This window comes from Aedes albopictus, chromosome 3, assembly GCF_035046485.1.
Source record: "Aedes albopictus strain Foshan chromosome 3, AalbF5, whole genome shotgun sequence".
NCBI classification, from domain to species: Eukaryota; Metazoa; Arthropoda; class Insecta; order Diptera; family Culicidae; genus Aedes; species Aedes albopictus.
Window position 1 is genome coordinate 37,587,655 of NC_085138.1, and position 25,829 is coordinate 37,613,483.

Here is a 25,829-nt window from a genome sequence, read left to right on the forward strand (position 1 = left end):
TTATTTGAGTCAAAACATTTATTCATTTTGACTAAAATATTACAAACGTCGACACCGAAGATGACGAACCATTCAATTTTTTGTGTAAATGCAAAAAATTAAAGAAAAATATTTATTATCAACTGAATGTGCATTGAAAACTAGCGCCGACACATGACGTGACGAACTTTTCAATATTTGTTAGATAAAAACACAAAAACCAGAGCAGAATATTAAACATCCTTGAGCATTAATTATTATGATAGAATGGAACGAGCTCACCAATAAACATCCTTCGAAGTGTCCAGTGCGTATGTGCTGCAGCATCTTCCACTAACTGGCCTCTTTTCCGAAATCACACTGAATCGCTACAACTATACACGGGTACGACGATGTGCACATTCAAATTGACGACGACGACGCGGCCGGCCCGAATGAAAAAAGCGGTCTCTTCACTTTGCCGCCAAAATCACACTCATGTGTCCGCAAAATCGTTATATTCGCAAAAATTACAGCTATATTTTTTTATTTTTTAGTTTTAAGGCAAACATTCTTCATAGAAAACATAGGTATCACACCAACGGATACTTTGAATTCAAAAATTGCTATTGTTCTCACCATAAAGAGATCATATATGTTATTGTTGATCATATATAATTTTCAATACACTAAGTGAGATTACTGTACTCTACTACATTCGTCGTTTAAAAATAAAATAACAAATTAAGTAAAACTTTTTCGGTTTCAGGATAATCTTTAGAGTACTTGCAAATTATTTTAAGCGAAAAAGCTGTAATTTATTTTTATTTATTACCTTTAGTTAACTGCTCTCACTTGCCCCAGTGCATTTCAGCATCTGGGGCAAGTGTGACCTATGAGAGTAAACAAACACAACTTCATAGTTTGATCTCGCTTTCTTCAGCCTAAGTCGAAATTTATACCAAAAAAAAGACAATTACACCGTCTTCGACCTTGCGGCCTCTACAGACTGAACAATACTAACATTTGACAACGGACAACACATATAACATCCAGTGGCCCAGTGGAGAATTTCCCGTTTGACGAAAAGTTTTCCCCGACTGGAGCGGGAATCGAACCCACACTCCGAGGCTTACGAGACACCTAAACAACTGACGCCGCTAACCGCTCGGCCACGAAGCCCAAAAGTGACGTAAAAATCGGCGTCTTAAGTAAACAATCGTTGAATTATACTTAATTACTTCTATTCTGATGATTAAGCTATTGTTTAAAATGGTAAAATCTTGGGTAGAACCGAAATCATCTATTTTTCATATTTTTTTTCAAATTATATTATTTTTTTCGTTTTTTTGCTGCATAATGAGTTTTTCTGAATATTAAGGAACCGGTCATAGAGTTTGAAAAAATTGGAAAACGACTTATTCAAAGTTCACGATTTGCAAATCTTTACTTAATGATCGTAAAATTATGTTAGGGTAAACATAACATCTGTAAATTCTGAAAAATCTTTTGGCGAGTTTCATCAACTACGTAATATAAAAAGCAAGTTTGGAAATCTTTCGGCATTTAACCTTAGGGCGCTTTTTGTATAAATAAAATCAATTTGTTTTGCACGAGCTGCTAGAGTTTAATCATTTTTTTTTTCACGGTGATTCGTTATTATATGTGTTACGTAATTTATGCACGATACCACAACACTTTTCCAACATAAATCGCTAAACATATTTATTCGCATAATATATCTATAATTTATGCTACATTACATATATGCATTTATGCTACATTACATATATGCAGCCATTTGTACAAAAATTCCGAATAGGTCCCACTTGCCCCGTGATACGGTGTAAATGGAGCTCTGCTCCACTTTTCATCTTATGCATAATATACAGAATTTAAGAATTTTGAAACAGTTTTAATGCCCGTTAATAAGAAGAAATACACCAACAATGTCTTTCAGAACCATTGGAATTATAAAATTATTTATGTTTAGAATTTTTTGGCTTGACAAAACCAAACTAGCATTTTTTTAGGTCCCACTTGCCCCGGGGTACCTTAATCAGAAAAACCTTAACCCTATCCCGCCCATGACTTCTTTTAGTGTTTAAAAATGGTTTTTATTATTTTTGCTAAAAATGGTAGAACAAAATCATATTTTCTATGCCAAAATTATCGTTTAAGGCTATTACAACTCAAATGTGAGGTGGTGCTCTGGAGCACCACCAGGCATTTGGAGAACTTTATTTCATGATTTTTCTCGTTAAAAATGGTCAAATCACAGGATGCTTTATTTGACAATCCAAGAAAATCACTTTCCGAACCAGTTTTATACAAATTCATTACAATTCGAAAAAAGTTGTTCTCAGAAACTTCGAACTTTAATGCCACCAGAATTCTAGAATGGGATGCAAACAATGATTACATTGGAAAATTGCTTATTTTTTGCACGCCATGTACCCATTGGTGCATATATGCACCATTCATATTGTATCAAATTAAGGGTTTAAATACACATTTCAGTTCTTTTCAACGTATGACTACAAAATTAAATGGTAAATCTGTTAGAGAACTATTTTTATTTTAACCCATGAGGATAACTATCCCATTAATTGAGACGTCAAAGTTTGTCATTTTGTCGAAAAAATAGCTCTTCGTGAAAACTTTTTTTGACAAAAACATTGAATTTGTATGCGCATTAGAGTCATCGTTTATATGGAAAAATGGAAAATTCAATGGTATCCCATCAGATCAAAGCTTTTTTGATCCCATTTCAGGACCCAAATAAGTGTGGAAAATTTGAGCACGATCGGTTATGTCTCCGTTTTGCGCATCGCGTTTGAAGTTTGAATGGGGTTTTACATGGGAAAACACACTTTTTTGCATTTCTCTCATGGCAAGCTCGAACTTTTCTAAAACTATGTAACCGATAAAGTGAAAACATAGGCTAGGGTGTCCTGAAAAACTTTGTCGAAGACCGCGAAGTGATCTGAAGCTGATGAAAAAAGTTATAGCGTTGGCATTGCTTGCCGAAACAGCATGATTTTGTTGCTATTGTTATTCCTTTACATGTTAAAACATAAACACATGCATGTGGTTCGTTGGTTATAACTATTTTCACAAACATCGGATCGTTTTGCGGTCTTCAACAAAGTTTTTCAGAACATGCTAGGCTATCATTTTACAGTACCGGTTAAAAAGTTCCAGACAAACTTTTTCAACTTATGACAAAAATGCAAAAAAGTATGTTTTCCCATACAAAATCCCATACAAATTTCAATTGCAATGCGCAAAGTGTAGACGCAACCGATCGTGCTCAAATTTTTCACAGATACTCAGGACCCGAAACGGAGCCAAAAAAGTTTTGATCTGATAAAACGGTTCCGATGACCCACGCTAATGCGCATACTTAGTGTAATGCCTTTAGATAGAGAACAACATGTGAAATCATGATTTACAATTAAAAACATTCAAAAAACTTCATTAGTCTCAGAGATACAAGGGTTGAAAGTTATGGTCACAGACAAACAGACGTAACACTTGCGAAATTTCCATCGCCCACGCTTTTAACGATCAATATAAATTTTCATAGTTGTGGCTTTCACAACCACAGGCGCACGCATCGTTTTTCTATGCGTTTGACGTTTCACACTAGCGCCTTCTGTTGACGATATTGCACAACACAGTGATTCGTGCAACTTTTCCACCAGGTGATGGTAGTGTAAACTGCGCGATGGCTTTCCATGAAAATCGTTCAAGGTGTTACGTCTGTTTGTCTGTGTTATGGTGCTCTACAGACACCATGGGCGGAAAAGGGTTAAAAAGTTAAATTTTTGATAGATTTTGTTCTGGAACACCCTAATAAACGTAATAAGTTGGATTTTTTGAAAAGCCATCATATTCTCCAATGTTTTTTGGTTATTTGCTTCTTCGACATCAATGCTGTAGGAGTTGAGCAAAAATTACTAAAATTCGTGAAAGCCAAATGTGGCCTAAAAACTAGCTTTTCGGTGCAATCATTGCACATTGCATTGCATTATTGCATTGCATTATTAATTGCCATAAAGCTTTTAACATGGCAATGCGATGAAACCACCGACGAACCGACGTGACAGTGGTGTTTCAAAAGTGTCCCCCCTAAATTTAACGGTCGACCATCAAAGCGAGCGAACGCTTCTGTCAAATCAGCTCAGGCGCGAACCTTTTCCTATATGAATACACGGGGGTTTGAAGTCAAGCTATCAAAACAACGCGTACCGTTATAGAGGAGGCGGTAGTGTTCAGCTATTTTTCATCATGGCGTCGGGGACATCAAATTTGAATTTATTTGTTCTAGCTGTCACGTCGGTTCGTCGGTGCGATAACAGCATGTGATTGTACAACATCTTTTTGCAATCTATTAACCTAATTAATTCTAAATCAACCAGAATCTTACTGACAACTGCCCAATTACACAGATGAGACTATAAAGACTATAAGGAGAAACTGTGCAAAATTTGGTTGATTAAGGTGAAGTAGGAAAAAAGTTACGTTAGTTTGAAAATGGCACAATAATTATCGACTCACTCTCTACCTATTGTGCGTTAAGCAATAAATTGATCCGTTTCGATAGGTTTCTAACTGGACAAAGTTTCTAAATCATACTCTTACTTTTATAGTGTCAAACCATAGCTGCAATCAAACCAAACATTGAAATGAAGTGAATAGGTAGTGCCGAATGCTTTCACTCTCAATGGTGTCTGTATAACCAGGTGGACATCACACATCGCGCCCATACAACAGCGTTGCTGTAACACCTAGTTTACGAAACAATGGACTGACCTGCGCTATGCACTGCCGTTCTGGTTTCGCCCCATTAATTTTATGCAAAACATCGTCACATCGACCATCCGACACGACGTCATCACCACAGGGAGCTTCCGAATGCGCAGATAGTCAGGTTGCAGTTGCAACGTTCACGCATTTGCATTTTTCCGCCCACGACGCATCGAAAAAATGGAACTGTTTTGCCGCTTTTGCCTAGATGTCTGTATCTACCTGACGACATCAGTATGAAATAAAATAGAATTTATGTCGATGACTCGGTAATGAATAGTATGTTCAAATAGGATGAATCGTATAGATATATGTATAAACACTACCCGTCATAAGTATATGAATTCATAAAGCAAAGTATTACAGAATACTCAAAATCATGATGACGTTCTAAAGCTTTCAGTACACGCTTTGCCAAATGTGCAAATATTTGGCAAAATTTGACAAATTTATTTGTCATGCGTGTACTGACCAAATAAATTTGCAATAACATTGTTGTGCAAATATTTGCCTAACTTTGTCACGGCGAATATTTGCTGATGTTTCAAATTGAGCACTTTTCAAGTAAGGCAATATAGCAAATATTTGGTCATGTTTGCAACTTCGATCAGTACTCGAGTGGCAAACATGTACAAATGTGAGTTTGCCAATTGTTTGTCATACGTGTACTGACCATTGACAAATAATAGCCAAACGGCAAACGTCTGCTAACGTCTGATACGTCAAATAGCCAAATATGTGCGCATATTGGCAAAGCGTGTACTGAAAGCTTAATAATAATTACGTGTTCTACAAAGAAAAGGCATTGTTATAGACGGCACATTTGTAGAACACGTTTCCTGAAAATTCTCCATGAAGATAAACTTTTTGTATTTTTAATTATACTCAAAATTTATTCTATGAATCCACATTTATAATCGGTACTGTATGTACACTCGGCTAGGGAAAAGTCGACAATATTCTATTCAAAATAGCTTGTCGTATTTCACGCTCGTTGATGAAAAAGTTCTATGGTCGGGGCAAGCAAAAAATATTGTCACCAAACAGAATGCTTTACGAGACCAGATTGAAATTATACGCGTGTTGCACTATTTAATCGGTCTACCTGTTCTGGATGAAGCAGCATGACTTCGCCGCGAGGTACGCTGCCACACAGTTAGGAACAACAGCATGCTGCGAATGCGAGAGCGGCAATGTGTTTGCGGATTTACGCTTCAGGTGCTGGAGAGAGGCAGTATATGTTAGCCCATAGCTTGCGGTGACACGATCATCGATCGCGCAGGTTAGTGACCAGTAGCAGCCAGCGTGCCACTTTAGGTTTGCCAATCTGCGAATCAAACAGTATCTCAACTCAGAACTAATAACATTTTGGTACGTACCTACCTTATGCTTAGGACATTCTAAGCATGCAGTCAAATCATGCACAAGTACGAGACACTGAAAACGACCTAACAGTTAGCATTAGCATTAAGCAAGTCGCACAAATTCGTATATCTTCTGCGATGTCCTGCTGGGTTCCAATCTGACACTGACACTTGTTTGCAGATTTCGTTTCCGCCCTTGCGTAGAGTGAGGCCAATTCACCTCCACTTTCGCTCACGAATTTCTGTCGCTATTGGCTTTTGATGACATCGACGATGAAAGCCACCATGCACGAATTATATACCGCAGGCATCTATTGATGAAGACCTGCAGCCGTCGAGTGCTCTCCTCTGATACACACCAGATTTCACTGGCGTATGTCAGCACAGATATCACGTTCCAGTTGAAAATTCGGATTTGGTGCGTCGACTAATCTGGTTGTTTTTCCATACATGTCTTAAACTCGCAAAAGCAGCCCTCGCCTTCTTGATCCATGTACCCATGTCGATCTTGGTGCCGTCATCGGCCGCCATTTGGCTACCAAGATATTGGAAGCTTTCAACATTCTTCACTGCTTGCCCAGCTGCCATGAAGCAGGAATGGTTAACATCCAACGATTTGGTCTTGTTGACGTTGATGATGAGACCTGCCGCCGAGGAGCGATCGGCAAGATCATCGACCTTACTCTGCACGTAAGAGCGCCGTTCAGCTAAGAGAGTAACGTCATCAGCCAGTTCGAAGTCATTTAGGTGCTTCATGGCTGCCACAGTAATCCACGATTTGGTTCAAGATCAATCACACCTACGAGGATCTCGTCGATTACGATGAGGAACAGTAGCGGTGATAGGGTACATCCTTGCCTCACACCAGCAACGGCCCGGATGGGATCGGACAAGACACCGTTGTGCAGTACTCTACACGAAAATGCCATGTACTGTGCTTCAATGAGGCCGATAATTTTCTCAGGAACACCCTTGTGCCTGAGGGCTTCCCACATGTTTTCGTGATTTAGACGGTCGAAAGCTTTTTCGTAATCGATGAACACCAGGTAGAGAGATTCTTGGAATTCATTGATTTGCTCCAAGATGATGCGGAGCGTGACAGTATGGTCCACACAGGATCGTTCGGCACCGAATCCTGCTTGTTGCCGCCGGAGAGTTGCGTCAATCATCTCCTGTATCCGGTTAAGGATCACTTTGCAGAGGACTTTTTTTTTCTTTTTTCCTTCTAAACCATATGGGGATAATCTGCTCAACAGACGCCCTAACAGGAAGGTTAGGGTAGTGTGGGGATGAGGCCGTCTTCTACAACAAAAGTAAATGCCAGGACTACTCTCTCCTCGTACCCACTAAACCATTCCTATGGTCGCCAAACCCTACGTCTCTCCGGAACCACCAAGAAGGTATTGCTTCAGAGAGGGGCTAGCGCACATCGCACCCTCAAGGTTAGATGACTTGCTCTGGAGAGTGCATCACGGTAACATGCTGGCGCTTAGTCATGTTTCCCGAGTTGTCCTCGCCACTCGCTTTGTCCTCGGAAGGCGGGCAGGGTCAACCCCGCTCGCACCCAACTGTTTTGCAGGCATCAAGAACTGATGCCCACGTGCAACCCGATCTGACCTGCTGAAGGCAAGGGTACCACTACCCTTCAGGCCCTATCAGCTGCACCAGAAGTTGGCGACGCCACGACAGCACCGCTACCGGGACTTCCTCTCCGCGGCCACTTAATCGCTGTAAGGGTCGATCTCGACCGCAGGGCACCGGTATGACCTACGAAGCCGACTCCAAACCCCTGGACCACCTCTTGTACTGCATCTGGACTAGCCATTCTCCGAGTCCACGCGCCACCTCCTCTGTAGCTCCCAGACGATATGGGTAATAGCTGTTGAAACGGCGTTCCAGCCACACTCATCCCTACACATCCTCTGGACCAAGTTGTCCGGGTTTGTGTCCTCCCCGCATGTGGCAAGCATGCGGTCACGCATTGTGCGAAAACGCGGACACACGAACAAAACGTGTTCAGCCGTTTCCTCTAAACCATTGCACACTGGGCATTCGGGAGAATCCGAATGCCCGAAACGGTGTAGATACTGTCGGAAGCAACCATGACCTGTAAGGACCTGTGTCAGGTGGAATGTAACTTCCCCATGGCGCCTATTAATCCAACTATCTACCCTCGGTATCAACCTATGGGTCCACCTTCCTTTGGTGGAACTGTCCCACACGCGCTGCCATTTGACCATAGAGGCCATCCTGGCAGTCCTGTGTATGACTCTTGTGCCGCGCATTTCGAAGCACTCCATGTCCTCACTGATAAGAATGCTGATAGGCACCATACCAGTAATAACGCAGAGAGCGTCGTGTGACACGGTACGGTACGCGCTCGCAACCCTCAGGCACATAAGCCTGTAAGTGCTTTCCAGCTTCCGTCGGTAGCATTCAGTACTTAGCGCGGTGCCCCACGCCGGGCCGCCATACCTAAGTATGGACGTAGCAACACTAGCCAGAAGCTTGCGCTTACTGGCGTACACCGCAGAGCTATTGGACATTTTCCGGGACAGTGTCGCAATAGCTGTGGAGGCTCTTTTACAGGCATAATCGACGTGGCTACCGAAGGTAAGCTTATCGTCGATCATCACGCCCAAGTGTTTGACGGAGCGCTTTGACAGAATAGCGCACTCTCCTACACTGATCTCCGTCTGATGCTCCGACTTCCGGTTGCTAACAACCGTCACCTCTGTCTTGTGGTGAGCCAGCTCCAGTTTCCTGGATCGCATCCACGCCTCCACAACCTTGATCGAGTGGTCGGTAGTCAACTTCACCTCCTCGATCGTTTCACCGTAGACTTCGAGCGTAATGTCGTCGGTAAATCCGACAATCTCCACTCCCACTGGGTACTCTAACCTCAACACCTCGTCGTACATGACATTCCATAACACCGGACCCAGGATGGAACCTTGCGACCTTGCTGGCGACCAGCTGGCGCTATTAAACGCATTCCTTACATCCAGAGTCACTACCGCGCAAAAGCGAATTCCCCTCCTCTTAGGCTCGAGTGCTTTCTCGGCGGTTTTTGTAACCGACAAGATAGAGTCTACGGTGGACCTCCTCTTCCGGAAGCCGTACTGGTTGCTCGAAAGACCATTTTCGCCCTCAGTGAACCTCAACATTCTATTGAGAATGATCTTTTCGAGCACCTTCCCCGCCGTGTCAATCAAGCATATTGGTCTATATGCCGACGGGTCTCCGGGTGGTTTCCCCGCCTTTGGCAATAGTACCAGGCTCTGCCTCTTCCAAGCTTCTGGGAAAACTCCCTCGTCCAGGCATTTCTGCATAGCAGACCTGAATATCTCGGGAGCCTCTGCAATAGCTACTTTTAAGGCCAGGTTCGGAACTCCGTCCGGACCTGGGGCCATACCTACGCTAAGGGACTTAGCTATCTCCGCAAGTTCCACATCGGTGACCCTCTCCTCATCGCCAGCCCCAGTCCCCGGCTGTCCTACGAAAAGAGGCCAATGACTAGGATCATGACGAGGAAAAAGTCCTCCAATGATCCCCTCCAACATCTCTTAAGATTGCTCTGTAGGAGCCATCACACCTCTCGTCTTGGCCATAACGAACCTGTAAATGTCACCCCACGGGTTCGTATTGGCACTCTGACAGAGTTGCAGAGGAATTTGAGAACGATGCACAGTAACATGATACCGGCCAATTTTTGGGCACCTTTACTAAGACGTCTTGCATCCAGTCTCGGTTTCCCATATGTTGTAGAATATTTTATGCAGTAGTTGTGTGGATACTCCGGGGTCAGCTTTGAGCATCTCAGCTGATATGCGATCGACCCCTGGGGCTCTGTTCGATTTCATGCTACGGATGGCTGTTTCTATCTCCTGCACTGATGGAGCTTCGGTGTTGACACGGGTAATGCGTCGAACCCTTGGCGGATCATGCTGATGTGTTGATGGCGTGGCCGACACTTGAAAAAGGTTTCCAAAGTGCTCGAATCAGACGAAGCCTCGACGGTGTATGTTTTAAAGAGATTTCCAAAGAATTTCAACTTTAATCCTACCACCTACCATTTCCACCGGATGCAGATAAAGATATTACGAACGCATTTTATTATAACCACAAACTGAACAGAGTCGAAACTAACTATACAATTTAAACTAATATATCTAAGAGTTAAAAAAAAAACACAGGCGAGGCTTCGTTCTGCAATCCCAGGCACTGACTGATATCGCTACCAGCTCAGTGCCTCTCCTTTATTCAATCTAGGTATAACATAAGGGCCCATATAGCCGAGGCGGTAAACGCACGGGTATTCAGCATGACCATGCTGAGGGTGACGGGTTCGATTCCCGGTCGGTCCAGGATCTTTTCGTAAAGGAAATTTCCTTGACTTCCTTGGGCATAGAGTATCTTCGTGCCTGCCACACGATATACACATGCAAAATGGTCATTGGCAGAGGAAGCTCTCAGTTAAAAACTGTGGAAGTGCTCATTGAACACTAAGCTGAGAAGCAGGCTTTGTCCCAGTGAGGACGTTACGCCAAGAAGAGGAGAGGAGGTATAACATATTTAGATTGAATAAAGGAGAGGCACTGAGCTGGTAGCGATATCAGTCAGTGCCTGGGATTGCAGAACGAAGCCTCGTCTGTGTTTTTATTTCCAACACTCTGTAGGTGCCTGTTGTTCATGGATTTTCCAGAACAAATCAAACGCGTGGGTGGACTCGTGAAGCCTTATGGCCTTCGACACCGCATTGCTGCAGTCGCATGACTTATGTCCTAGTTCCAGATACCTGAAGCAAACCTCCGTTGGCTCATGCAAAGTCTGTTGGCATACAGACCAACCCACCTTCAGTTTCCCTACTACCGTAGCTGTACCAAGGCTTCCTGTGCCCCTGCCGGCCCCTTACGTAGACGAACGGCTGCGGTGGCCACCTACACCTCGCACTGTTGCCGCAGTGCGGTGACGAGCTCTTCCGCCTCAGTGATCTATCTCATCTAAGTTCTTCACCTTTAGAATCGCCACCGGTGTAAGAGCCCTCACCTTGACCCCTTCGCCAAAGACTTCTTTCGCCAGACTTTTGTAGGCGGCACCCTTGCGCTCCTTGTCGCGCTTGAGCTCTAGAATCATTTCACCCGTACAAGTACGTCTAATCCAGCGTACGTTAGCATCCAGCTCCAAAAACTTCGCGTCACTCCTAATTTTGAAGACAATTTCAAACTTTCTCGTACTTGGACTCTTTCGTCTTGATGACTGATGACGAGTGCGTCATCCTTCTCATATTTGGTATCTGCCCTTTAGCTTCCTTTGGCCAGGTGTCCGTACGCTCCTGTGCCTCCGGTATCTTCATCTTATGCTTTCCCCTTTCCACTATGGACCACGAGGCGTTCTCCCCTAACCCGCCCTAACATGTGATAGCTAAGGGCACATCAACGGTCGTAACCCCTTGTTCCCTTTGACCCAGGACGAGCCGACGTTTTTGGGCCCACCCTTCCGAGGCTTCCGGAACGTCTGGCTGAGGTCCGACTCACCGGCGTAGATTGGTGACTTTCGGCGGTAACAATTTCCTAGCTCCTCACTTGACGGCTGCCTCACACGCTCCTGCGTGTCATAAACAATCGCGTCCAGTGCACTATTAGGGGTAGCCGTGAAAGCTAAGGCCTTCATTAGGGTAGACTTTGATACCATTAGCTTCATGGCCGCTACCAAAGTTGCCTTGAGTTCACAGTCCTGCTGGGCCACCATAGTTGACTTACGAAGTCTGCTCGAGGTCCTTGGTGATGTTAGACTTCGAGGACGCAAAGTCAATGATGGAGTCAAGCTGATGGGCAGCCACCTCCATTGCAGAGAGCTTTTCGCTGTTTTTATTGATGGCTCTCATCAACCGCGCTCCGTCTATGACCTGTTCAGACAGTCTATAACCGGGAGGAAACGGGGTTTCCTATAGTGGCACTACGTGCACAGCTGCCTCTTCCTGTTTCCGCTCTCCTGAACTTTAGTAGGATGTTGAGGTCAATATGACCCAGACAGGCTCGCTGAACGTGCACTACGTCATCATGGTGCGCCTATATTAACATCTTAGGAGGGTTAAAAGAGACCTAGCTAAATCACTTGTTGCGAAGGGATTCTGTTAACGATTGAGCATCTAGTTCAAACCCTGGATCACTCATTTCTTGGCATGGGTCGCTTAACACCTTGGACCCCTAGCATCGAAACAGGTCATCCTCAGTACTGTTTTCAGTCGGCAACAGCTATCTTCGACTATGTTAATCATGTTCTTGGGTACCTTAATAGTTATCGCTCAACAAATCTTCCCAGTTCTCCTTCTTACCTGGCAGCTATTATTGTTTTGTCTGTTACCAAATTTCCTTCTCGGTAAGCGCACATGGCGGGCACTACTGCAGTCATGTACCACGCATCATTGACAGTCGCATAAAATCTCTGCATATCGTACGGATCCATGCATTCCTGCACCATTACAATACATAGAATTAAATTATAAATGAAGCAGTATATAATAATTTCTTCATTTTTGTCTTGTCATTTCTACGTTTTTGAGTTCCAAATAAACCCCTTCATAAAGTTAGGAATAAAAAAAAACGTTAACGCATCATCCAGTCATAAAAGCAATTTGTATTAGATTAAATTGTCTTATTTTGGTTTCCGCTATACAAGAAGATAGGTTCCGCAAGAACAGAACCTTTCCAACTTGCCTATTTTCCACCTCCCGACTTCAAACGTTCCATTTAGAGATCATTTCGCCCACGCGCTGGGTCGTTATACTTTGTAGGTAGATGAAACGCTACGTATAGGGAGAATAGTTCTGACTTCACATGTGACGGCACCCGGTAATCACAGGTTGAGGTGGGTGGTATATGGTGACGACGGTTTGTCTATTCAAATTGTATCAAACAGGTAGGTGGGTAGGTGGGTATGTACGCAACGCATAGCAGGGAAAACGAGGAACCAACTCTTTTGTGTTCTGGGAAATAACTCACCCATGCATTCATTGCTTTTCAGGTTTTGTAGTTTTTTTTTTGCAGATTTTTCCTCCCGTAGTTTGTTAGTTAGTTCTGATGTGACGCGATGCGATGATGATCGTCGACACACGGCGACAGAGTTTGGCGCGGTTTAGTTAGATTTTGCGTTCGGTTCGCGGTGGATGTTTTGCGTTTGCTGTGCTATTTCGGTACGTTCTTTGCGAGTTGGTGTGGTTTTGATTAGTGAAAGTTGTGGAACTGAAACTGGAATCATCGTTGGAAACTATTCAAAGGGACAGAGAGAGCATTAGCTGATCCTTTTGATACTATAGTATATATACTATACTGCAAAGTAATGGATTTGAAAATGCAGCACTAAACAATTGAGGAACTGAACTGTAAATTATAGTGTAATACGTGATTATGAATGATTATTGAAGATATAAAAACAGGTGAACATTCTGGAGAAGACTCAATTTGCTGTTGGCAATTCCTCATGTAATTGACAAATCAAACTGACATTATTCCATTAAAATTGAGTAACTTTTCGTACTTCCAAAGGTTTTGTTTTAATTATCTGCGTAAGTATCCATCTTCTACCCGTAACAAGGGTATTAATATCATTTGGAAAGCTGACTAGAACTTAATGTAATACGATGGAATTGATTATAATAACATTATATTCGTGATCCGACTCGCGACGTTTTCTGTATCATTTCGGAAGTAGTGCGCTTCTATCTCCTTGTCATTAGCAACACAGCGCACTAGTCGCGAAAAAGTTGCAACACTTGTGGACCAAGAAAATAGCATTTTTTTTTATTGAATGTCTGTCTTGATTCCAACCGGATAGACAATATTTAACCCATAGCAGTCACGCTGTATTTTGTACAATACGTTGAAAAAAGCTCGCCTGTTCTACACTAATCAACGTGGTGCTGGTAGCGGAGGCCAATTTCAGAAGATGTAGTTTTTTTTACTCGTGCATAATTTCTTCTGGAGCTCAGAATGTTTTTTTTGTGAATATTTACAAAACCTTTGTAAAAAATAATAGATGAATTGTTTTGGAAATTACGAACTCTTTTGAGGACTAACCCAGAACTTTCTTCATGATTTTCTTAAACATTTTTTTTCCAGTTGAACATAATAGAAACCCGTCCGATGTTTTTTTTAAGGACAAACGTCTTGAAATCCCGGTTCAACAGTACATCAAAACTTCAGACGCACAAATCTCAAGAAGCAAGAATTTTTACAAACTAACTCTTTGTAGTGACTTAATAATTAAAATCAAGCTTCTATACCATAAAACGCCTAATAATAGGAAATTTCCGATAGAACTTCGACCGCCTTGGGGACGAACCAACACAATAGTGCTGGTCCCACTTCGATCACCCAGAAATCTTGTACTTTTCAACAAAGTAGAGTAAAGTGGGGCAAAAGTTCGAGTGGGGCAAGAGTTTCTTTTGAAGTTTTTTTTAGCTCAATTCAAATTATTTCTTTCTGGTGTTAAGGTTGTTCGAACCCTTTTTGAAAAAGAGTCTTTTACTCCAAAAATTATGAAAATTGATCGATATTTCGAAAAGTTATGACAAAATGTTGGTTTTTGATCAAAAAAATATAACATGCGATGGTTTTTCCAACGCATGAAATGGAATTGTAATGAAATCGAATTCGATATTTTATTTTGGGGCGTAACTATACACACTTAGAAATTCTGAAATTTCCACGAAACGGAATCACCAAAAAACGTAAATGTTTTCAAGACTGAATCACAAATTGGACTCAATTTTACGCGCATCATGAAAGTGCTGGATGGTTAACAAATTCGTTTCACCAGAAACGTAGAATCAGTATCACGTTTATCAGCCACCTTCCAACTTGGTGAAATAGCCGAGAGGTGAGAAATGTGGCTCACGATCAGCAGATCCAGTGTTCGAATCCCATGCATGACAATATTTTACTTTTCTATGTTTTATCTGTCAAATCGGTTCTAGCGATTGCTAGACGCTAAGAAAAAATAAGTTTTATTTTGGGGTGTCTTGAAAGACGTAAATTTACATATTATAACCTCTAAATTTGTGTTTTTGAAGATGCTCGTATATGTCAGGTTCAGGACACTTAAAATTACATGATATTTTCTAGGTGTGTAGGTATATTTTGAAGATGCTTTAGCATGTATAACTTTTTGCAAAAAAGATTTGGAAATCATATTTTACACATAGTGGGCCAAAAGTTCGAATTGTGGGGCAAAAGTTCGAGTCATGTGGCAACTTTATACCTAAACCTAAAATTCTGCAAAACGTACATATTATCTCTAAGACTGATGGAATTAGTGAGAAAATTCGATTCAAGTTGAAAAAAAAAGTTGTTTTATCTGAATTTGGCGGAAAACTACTAATTTTTGGTGTAGTAAATTTAACCTTGAATTGGGTAAATTCCAGATCGAATTTAAAGTGTATTCCAGTTCTAAGATCAAATATTAAGTGGTTTCAGGTATTTCTATTACCAAAGTGTCAAAATAGTGTGCTACGGTTAGCGAAATTCCACAAACACTAGATTCGCACTTTTGCCCCAGTGGGGGGGCAAGAGTTCGAATAAAACGCCCACATACAAATAGTGTTGTAACTCAAAATTGAAAAGACATTTGGCGTAACTTTGTTCAGCAAAATTTTAGCTCATGGATGGTAGAATCACCACACGGTATTTATTTATTTTTATCTGCTTCGATTTTTTGAAATACGTTGAATTTTCAACTAGGGTCGAACTTTTGCCCCACCTTACTCTACCACTTTTTCTTCGTCATTTTACAAAACTACTCTATTTCGATCGAGTTTTATTCCCGCATACCTAGATAAAACGAATATTTTCAAAATTACGACAGATATCCTAATTTTTCAACTTCTAGGGTGATTGTTTACTTTTTGTGTAACTTATTGTGGCATATTTTATAAACAATACCAATCAAAGGTAAGGCTCAGAAATATAAGTATAAGTAATAACTCGATCTTAAAAATAATTATCTTCAGCGATACGTTCCGAGTAAATCCTTGTCGGAATCTCCCTATATATTATTTGTATACTCAATACTCATAAATAACATATAGGGGAGACTGGGGAGACTTGATCCCTTTTTCTTAATTTGCCTGTATCATTAAGAAAAAACACAAAACTAGATCAATTTTTCGTACAGAATGGCAGGTAAACATCTATTGCAAGCTTATACACAACAGAAGGGCTTTAAATTATTGTTAAAGTTTTCAAAACTGTGTTTTTATGGAGGCATGTCTTATGATGTATTTTTCAAAAATGGGTAACAATTGATCCCCTTTTGAGCACATGTTTAATTCAAAGGGAAAATAACTCCAGAAGCTTCCTGTTCATTTTCTTTTCAAGTTTTCTTACATTTTTGATGAATGTGGTGTATTTGAAATTATAAGATTTCCTTAAATTGTTAAGGATATGCCGTATTTTGAAAATGGGGAGACTTGATCCCCCTTTTAATGGTGTGTAATAAAAGAATAATTATCTGCCACGTTTTATCATCGAATATACTAGAATTCCGAGTAAATAGAGGCTTCCAAATAGAATTTAATTTTTCACATGTATAATGTGTGTGTAATCCTCGAAGGATCAAGTCTCCCCATCTCACTGTTGTATGCACTAAGGGGCGATTTCTTCACTCTGGCTTAAGCGTTAAACCAGGCTTAACTATATGGGTAAGCCTGGCTTACCGGTTAAGCCGGGGTGAAGAAATCGACCTTAAGCTACATTAATTGAAATATTTATATAACAACCTTATTTGGATAAATACGTTTGATAGCATTTTATTTATACTATGTGCTGTGAAATTTTGACACGATTTGGTTCAATTTTCACAAAGTTATTGAGATTTTTCGGAATCGCCCAAAAGATTTCTGAAAGACTGAAAACAAACCATCAGCCATTAAAAAATAATGCAATACACAATTAAAATCAATTGTAGCCAAATCATTGTCGTCTGTTCAGATGTTGTTTTGGAAAAAAATATGCGAGAAGAAAACTGTTTTTGATTCCGAGAAAATATGGGGGGAACGAGTCTCCCCAGGGATCAAGTCTCCTCAGTCTCCCCTACTCATCTCAGAGCATAATCCTATAGAAATGTCAATTGACGTATTCCCGGATGAATCCTTGGAATAATTGTTGAAAGTATTCTCGTAAAAGCCTTGAAACTATCACTGGAGAAACCCTCGAGGTGTCCCTGTGAGAATTCCTAAAAGGAATACCTGCAGAAGTTCTTGGAGAATTTCCTGCAGGTATTTGCGGAGATCTTTCAAATAATGGATTATTTGGAAAAATCCTGGGATACATTCAAAAAGAAAGGTCACCAGGAATTGAAGAAATAATTCCTAGTGAAAGCACTTTTAGCATTTAAGTACTAAGGGCCTGTCCATAAACTACGTAGACTCTAAGGGGGGGACGGGGGGGTCTGGCCAAAGTCTACGCTCCGTACAAATTTCGAAAATTTTGTATGAATAAAAGTCTACGAGGGGGGAGGGGGGGTCTGAGATGGCCGAAAAAAAGTCTACGTAGTTTATGGACAGCGCCTAATATGCTTAAAGTAAGTCACTATGATGACTTCTCCGCAACCAGAACTTGCGCTGCCGTGACTCTTTTATGACAAAAGTGTTGCTTGGAAGAATATCTGGAGGACTTGTTGTCTCGCTTATTGTAAGAAATTCCTGATGGAGCGGACCTGGCGAATTCCAGAAATGTGAGTTTTTCCTTCGGTATGGAAGTAAAGCGTGAGTCCCGAGATAAACTAGCCTAGGGCTAAAAATCTCGCTAATATAGATATAAAAAAATCCTGATGGAATTCCTGAGTAAACTTCCGAAGAAACTGTTGGAGGAATTCCTGAAACAATCCATGGATAATTTCCTAGTTCCAGTATGCATCCTATTATAATTATCTTCCACTTTCATCATAATTAAGTTTCTGGAGAAATCCTTGGAGGTATTTCTGGAAAATTCATGGAGGAATTCTGGGAGGAACCCCTAGAAAAAAATCTGTAGAAATTTCTTGAGGAATTCTCAGATACATTTCTGAAGATATCCTTGGATTTCTGGAGAAATTCTTGGAGAAGATTTCTTGGAGAAATGTCTGAAGGAATTCCTGGGAATATCTGGAGAGAGAATCCCTAAGGAAAGCCTGAAGGAACTTTTGAACAACTTTCTGGCGTAATCCCCTGTGGAGTTCCAGGAAGAATTCTTGGATGAATTTCTGGTGGGTTTCCAGGAGGAATCTTCGAAGGAATCCCCGGGAAAATTCCTGAGAGATCCTATGGAAAAATCTCTGAAGTAATTCCTGGGGCAATCTCTGGAAGAATTTCTGAAAGAATCCCTAGAAGATTTCCCAGATAAATTCTTGGATGAGTTGCTGTCACAACTTCTGAAAGATGTCCAGGAGCAATTATTGGATCAATTCCTGGAGAATTTCCTGGCGGAATTCCAGAAGGAATTCCTGGGGTAATTCCTGGAGGAATTCCTAGAAAAATTCCCAGATAAAGTCCAGGAGGAGTGCCTGGAGGATTCTCTAGTCTAGAGTAATTCTAAGAGAAATTTATGATAAAATCCCTTGAGAAATTTCTAGAGGGATTTCTAGAGAATTCTTCAAAGGAATTTCTGGAGGCATCCTTGGAGAAATTCGTGGAGAAAGAAAATTATGATAAAACCCCTTGAGAAATTTCTAATGGAATTCCTAGAGAATTCTCCCAAGGAATTTCTGGTAGCATCCTTGGAGAAATTCGTGGAGAAATCCCTGATAGAATCTCTGAAACAGTTCCTAAAGGAATTCTTAGGGAAATTCCTGGTGGAATTCCTGCAGCAATTCCTGGAGGAAAATCAGGAAGACTTTCTGGAAAAATGCCTGAAAGAATCCCTGGAAAAAATACAGAAGGTATTCCTAGAGAAAATTCTAAAAGAATTCTTGGATGAGTTGCTTTCAGAATTTATTAAGGAAATTCTGGAGGAATTCTGGGATCAATTCCTGGTGAAATTCTTGGTGGAGTCCCTGAAGAAATTCATGAGAAAAATTGTGGAAGAATTCCTCGAGAAGAACCTGGAGAAATTCCAGGAAAAAATCCTGGAAGATTGCCTGCATGAATTCCTGGAGGAATCCCAGGATGAATTCCAGAAGCAGGAGAAACTCCTGGAAGAGCTCCTGGGGATCTCCTGGAGAAATACCTGGAAGAGTTTCTGAAGCAATTCCTGGATGAATATCTAAAGGCATTCCTAGAGGAATTCCCTGGAGATCCCTGGAGATATTCTTGAAGGAATGCCAGTAGGAATCTCTGGAGGAATTCCTGGAAGAATCCCTGGAGGAATCCTGGAAGATACCCTTGAAGAATGCCTGTTGTGATCCCCGGAGGAATCTCTAGAGGAACTTTTGAAGGAATCTCTAGAAGAATTCCTGGAGGAATTTCTGGAGGAATCGCTAGAGGCATTTCTGGAAGAATCCCTGGAGGAATTTTTGTGGGAATTATCGTGGAAACAGAGTAAAGTAAAATACGTCCAGTCAACTATCACATTCAGATTCGTCTATTTTCTTGACCATCATCAACATTAAAAACATAAACACAGACCTTGACACAGACAATGTTCGAATTCATTTTTCGAAGACAGATTCTGTCACATACCCGCAACTGAAACACATCGCTTACACTCTAACAATTTTTAGAGGAATCTCTGCAGTAATTCCCTGGTGAATCGCTTTAAGAATTCCTGAAGAAATCGCAGATGTAATTCTAGGCGAAATCCTGAAGGAATCCTATGAAGAGTTCGTTGAGGAACTCCTTGAGGAATCCCTATAGCAGTTCCTGTAGGAATCCCTGCAGGAGATCCAGAAGAAACCCCAGGAGGAATCCCGGAAGCAATTTCAAGGGGCATTCCTAAGAGAATCCCTAAATAATTTGAGGAGGAAGTACTGGATTAATTCCTGGAGGAGCTCCTGAAAGAATTTCATGAGGAATTCCTGAAGGAATCGTAAGAAGAGTTCCTGGGGGAAAAAATTAAAAAAAAAACCCTTAAGCTGTTACTGAAAGAATCACGGAAGATATTCCCGAGTGAATCCCTGGAGGAATTCTTGAAGGAAAACCTGGAGGAATTCCTGAAGAAACCCCATGATGAATCCCAGAAGCAATCCCATCAGGAATTCTTTAGAAAGCTTTTTTAAAAAATTCCCGGAAAAATTTCTGTAGGTATACCTACAAAAAATCTGATGGAATCCATGTCTGCAATAAGTTTCTGGACGAATTCTTGTAGGAATCTTTAGATGGACTCCCAAAAAATTCCTGGATTAACTTTTAGATAATCTCTGGTAAAATTTTCTGAAACGATTCCTGGAAGATATTCCTGCAGAAATACTTCAAATTATTCCAGATTGAAATATTGCAGCATTCTCTAATAGAATTATTGAAAGAATAGGGTAGCGAACCACTTGGTCAGCGGTCAGTTTTTTGGGCAGTCTTCGCTATAACTCAGTCAATTTCAAACCAATTGACTTGAAATTTTGTACACGGCTAGATACTATACGTATCCCATCGCATTCCAAAAGTTGTGTAAATTGGTTCAGAATCGACTGAGTTATAGCAGAAAAGTGCCCAAAATAGGACCCCTACCGAGATGGTTCCACTTCTCTATATAGAGAAATTTCTGAAGGAACACTTGTAGAAATACCGAAAAGGATCTTTTTTGACATTCCATTACGGAAATTTCTGGAGGAATCCTCGTAAAAAGCTCTGGAGCCATCACTAGATGGCCCTCTTAAGATATCCCAGAAGAAATTCACGGCGGAATGTCTGGAGAAATCCATAGAGGAATTCCTGAAGGAATGATGTAATCACTGAAGCTATGAAAAAAAAATCTGGAGGAATTAGTTGATGCATCCTTGCAGAAGTATCTGTAAAAAAATCTGAAGGAATCGTGGGAGGAATTCCTGCAGCATTTCTTGGAACAAATCCTGAAACAATTACTATCGGAACCCTGCAAAACGCCCATGGAATTCACGAAGGAGATATTCCTGGAGAAGTCCCTTGAGAAATTCCCTGGAAATTCCTGGAGAAATCCCTTGAGAAAATATCCCTGGAGAAGTTCCTAAGGAATTATCTGAATGAATTTATCTGAAAGTGTTCTTGGAAGAATTCATAAAGAAATCCCAGGTATGTTGTCCGAAGCATGACGTTTGTTTGAATTGAATACTAGTGACAATTTTTGAATTATGTGCTACTTACATTCTACAGCATCATATGCTTCTACAAAGGACGAATTTCGACCCAAATCGTAGCAGCACTCTCTCAGATAACAATGAAACTTTATGGGCGTGTAGACCTTGACTAGATAAGCCCCTTTGCATACTTAGTTTCTTCAAAATTTATCTAGACTGTCTTTTGAAAAGGGCTAAACTTTTTTTTACCGATTTTTTTCAAATGTGTTTAATAAAAAAAGTGACTATTCCTACAAGAAATTGTTGTATGGGTGATTGCCACAAAATAAGTCAAGTTTCATGAAAAAAATGTTGAAAAAAAATCCATATTTAGTCCTACACTGAAAAAAAATCGTTTCAAAAAATTCAAAGTCGATTTACAAAAAAATATCATCTGCGCTTTTGACGCTTTTTGTCTCAAGATAGGTAATTATGTTCCCTACCAACTGTTCATACACCACAATATGAGAACTTTTAAGGAAAAAAGTTTTTCTAACAAAAACTTTTTCATGTCCAATTGATTTTTTTTTCAGTGTTTTTTTGTTATTAAAAACTAAACCAGTGAAGGTCATAATCATCGCAGAATCCAATGAAACACAATTTGTTATAAGATTTTTCAATTGAATTCCAATTGAAAAAAAAAAATTGAAAAAAAATGGTAAAAAAAGTTTATCCCTTTTCAAAAGATAGTCAATTTTGAAGAAACTAAGTATTCAAAGTGGCTTATCTAGTCAAGTTCTAAACACCAAGAAAGTTTCATTGGAATCTGAGAGGGTGCTGCTATCATTTGTTCGAGTTGGCGCGAAAACCGTATAAGTCCTTCTTTTTCCCTACCGGAACCGGTTCCGGCATGTCTTGAAAATTGGCTCGTACATTTGTAAAACAACAAACTTCGGATGACGTAACCGCCCAGTCTGTAGCCATAATGAAATGCATCGCAACAATACCCCTTTTGGGATTGACCTTGACGCCAACGCCCATTCTAGTGTCGAAAACCTCTTCCAATCTTCATCTGAATAGAACAGGTGACAAAGGCCTGCCATACAGAGCTAATCTAAATGGGAATGACCAGTCACATCGGCGTGGGTGCGATGCTTTGTTTTCCGTTTTTCTATTAGGCACTTCCGGTTGAGCCAGTAGTGCGGTTGAATTAAATTTCAACACTGATTCAGCATAATCGATGGGGCAATCTAATCTGCGATGCGGTTCTGTTATTCAAATTTCCCAACATTGTGTATGGCGAATTGATCGATCGATACAGTCTGATTAGGTTTTTAATGCTTTCATCTCTGTTTCTTTTGGCAGATTTGTAAACGGAAATGGCGCGCCTTTGGAATGCGCCGGCGACCTCGTGGGCGGTGCTGCTGCTGCTGGCAGTGTGCGTGGTCAGCTCAATGCACATACCCGAAGATATGGAGATCATGGATGGGTACGATTTGGAATCTGCTGGGACCGAAATCAATCCGGAAGATGATTTCTATGAAAGGCGAAGTTTGTTGGAACCATTCTATTACAGAGCGATTCGTGATAAACGGGAAGTTCCTTATCGAGTTTTGGAATCTCCTGGATTGAGAAGTCACTTCCGGCTTCAAACGGATGATCAAGATCTGCGGGATCAGCGAGATCGATCGGTTCACAAAAGACATCGACGAAGCGCAGACAATGACGATAATGGTGTAACTGAAGAAACAAAGCCGACGGAAGAGCTACCAACTCCAGAATATCAAAGAATGAACGAACGTACCATGGAAACGTGGGTGAAAACCCCGTATCAGGTGAAAAAATCGACAAAAGAAGAAGAAATAGATTCCGAAGCGGAAGCTTCCATGATGAGCGAAGGGATTAAAGCGAGAGCTCCTCGAGTGAACTTCATCACACAGAAGAAGTTCGGCTCAGATCAATCGGAGGCTCGCGAGGAGAAAGAAAAGATCATTCCCGAGTTGTATAGGAAACCCTTGGCCAGGCTATTCTACGAATATCCAGCTGTACCGAGAGCATACGATTCATACTCAGCCCATTCGCAATCTCCGATGTATCCCAAGATCTACAACAAATACGACGAATACCATCGGGATATGATGGATCGCATGCATCCGCCATCTCCACATCGCTTCGACATGTACTACCAGCGGCGGTACGATAACAACGACTACGATACCTACTTCCCGAGATACTCTTTCCCTAGCTACTATTACTATCCGGATAAAAGGTTCGACGTTCCCTCGTACTACCGTGATAGAAACTACCTTATGACCAATGACGTCCTGGATGCACCCGTCATCCCTCCCTACGTCCCGACGAGAAACCGCCGGATCATCTACTACGCCACACTTCCGGAAGTCGTCCGGACGCCTCCGAACGTAGATCTGCGCTATCGCAACTACAACAAGTACCCGAACCGTTACGATCCGTTCTACCCAACCAAAGCGCCCTACAAGGTGCCCACGGAGCGGAATCCTAGCGGTGATCGCAACAAGGACGACAAATACGTCAGTTCGACGCCGATCAAGATCGTTCGGGATCTGGAGGCGCAGCAGGAGACGCCCGGATCGAACAATTCGGCCGGACGACGGCAGTACTCGGTCAATATTGGCGGGGGAGGAGGGGCCAGGAATAACAACTATCACCAGGATGAGGCCCGGAACGAGCAGGATCGGTCGTACTTTGGAAGGCATCATTGATGGGGCGGGGAAGCAGTGCGTGGATGTAGATTATTTTTGGTAGTTTGTAGATTTTAGATTTGTGTAGACTAGAGATTTAGATTAGGATGGATGTTTGTATGATGGCGATACTTTATAATAAAGATGATTTCCTTTTCTATCATTAAGATGACGGAGCTATATTGAGTGATGAAGTGTGCAGAGGTGGAGTTTCAAACTTCTATTCGCATATACAGTGAGAGAAACATTTCAATATGCGAATGGTGGCTAATCAAATGCCCGATAGAAAATATATGTATAGTTTTGAAATGAAAAGACACTCCACACTGTCTTCAGCAAAAGACTGTACAGACTGAACATAACTTACACTAGACATTATATCCTAGTACACCACAGGGTCAAATATTTGTCCAAAAAAAAAACCAATGCTCAGACTTCATTTTTGACTCGATCGAATTTTGATTTTGACACTAATGTTTAATCTTTAGGGCACGGTAAAGGCTGGGTATGCTGCGCAATTCAGATCCCTTTGTGATCCACTAGCCTCTGCCCAGCAACTCCTATCCCTACCTCCACGCGGTACCGGCCGGAAACTATGAGCAACCTTAGGGAAGATCGGGTATCCAACCCCGGTGGGAACTTTGGTCGTAGGCTGACAGGGAAGGGGGGGTTTGCTTCGGCAAACCTGAGCGTTTGTTCTCCAGGAGGAGCGGCTCACAACAGCGTCTGATCCCCATGTTAGGGGCGGCTGATCTACACACCAAATTTTTTAAATCGTTTCCAGCACAAAAAAAAATCAGCAAAATAAATTGCTGAATTTCAGCAAAATTTTTGCTGAATTTCAGCACAACGTTGCTGATCAACTGTCAAAATTGCTGGAAGATTCAGCAAGCTGAAAAATAATTGCTGATATTCAGTAAATTCGTATTGCTGAATGAAATCAGCACAAAAAAAATCAGCAAAGTTTGCTGAATACCAGCAAACAAAATTTGCAGTGTACGTCCGAGTGCCAGGGAAGGACTCTAAGCTCAACTGTGCACTATGGTCCTCCGGAAAGTAGGGGGTTGGTGTCAGGCCCTACGAGCCAGCCGTAAAAAACCACTGTAACGGAAAATCAGCAACAGAATAATACGAACCGAGACCAACGGCAACGACCCCAGCGAACAAAAAGGACTTGCGATTGGAAACTCGGTACGTGGAACTGCCGATCTCTCAACTTCATTGGGAGCACCCGCATACTCGCCGATCTACTGAAGGGCCGCGGGTTCGGCATCGTAGCGCTGCAGGAGGTGTGTTGGACAGGATCCATGGTGCGAACGTTTAGAGGTAATCATACCATCTACCAGAGCTGCGGCAACACACGCGAGCTGGGAACAGCTTTCATCGTGATGAAAGTGATCGGTTGGTGGCCGATCGACGAAAAAATGTGAAGGTTGAGGATCAAGGGCCAATTCTTCAACTTCAGTATAATAAACGTGCACAGCCCACACTCCGGGAGCACTGATGCTGACAAGGACGAATTTTACGCGCACCTCGAACACGAGTACGACCGCTGCCCAAGCCACGACGTCAAGATCATCATAGGAGATCTAAACGCTCAGGTAGGCCAGGAGGAGGAATCCAGACCGACGATTGGACAGTTCAGCGTCCACCAGCAAATGAACAAAAACGGCATACGAATCATTGATTTCGCCGACTCCAAAAAATATGGCCGTGGTAGCATCAATTTCCAAGACAGCCTTCCTTATCGTTCCACCTGGAGATCACCACAGCAGACGGAATTGCAAATCGACCATGTTCTGATTGACGGACGACA

At 41.7% G+C, this 25,829-nt stretch overlaps 1 protein-coding gene across 1 annotated transcript; it reads left to right on the forward strand.

Annotated features, from left to right (window-relative positions):
• The first annotated feature begins 13,221 nt into the window (after positions 1–13,221).
• LOC109426100 (uncharacterized) lies at positions 13,222–24,185 on the forward strand. The gene is made up of 2 exons (XM_029868097.2): positions 13,222–13,329; positions 22,659–24,185. Exon 2 carries the CDS (start codon positions 22,673–22,675, stop codon positions 24,032–24,034), a length of 1,362 nt encoding a protein of 453 aa, XP_029723957.2. The 5' UTR covers positions 13,222–13,329; positions 22,659–22,672; the 3' UTR covers positions 24,035–24,185.
• The last annotated feature ends 1,644 nt before the right edge of the window (positions 24,186–25,829 follow it).

Excerpts from the sequence above, each read along its gene's own strand:
- LOC109426100 (XM_029868097.2), top strand. The coding sequence starts at position 22,673 with ATGGCGCGCCTTTGGAATGCGCCGGCGACCTCGTGGGCGGTGCTGCTG.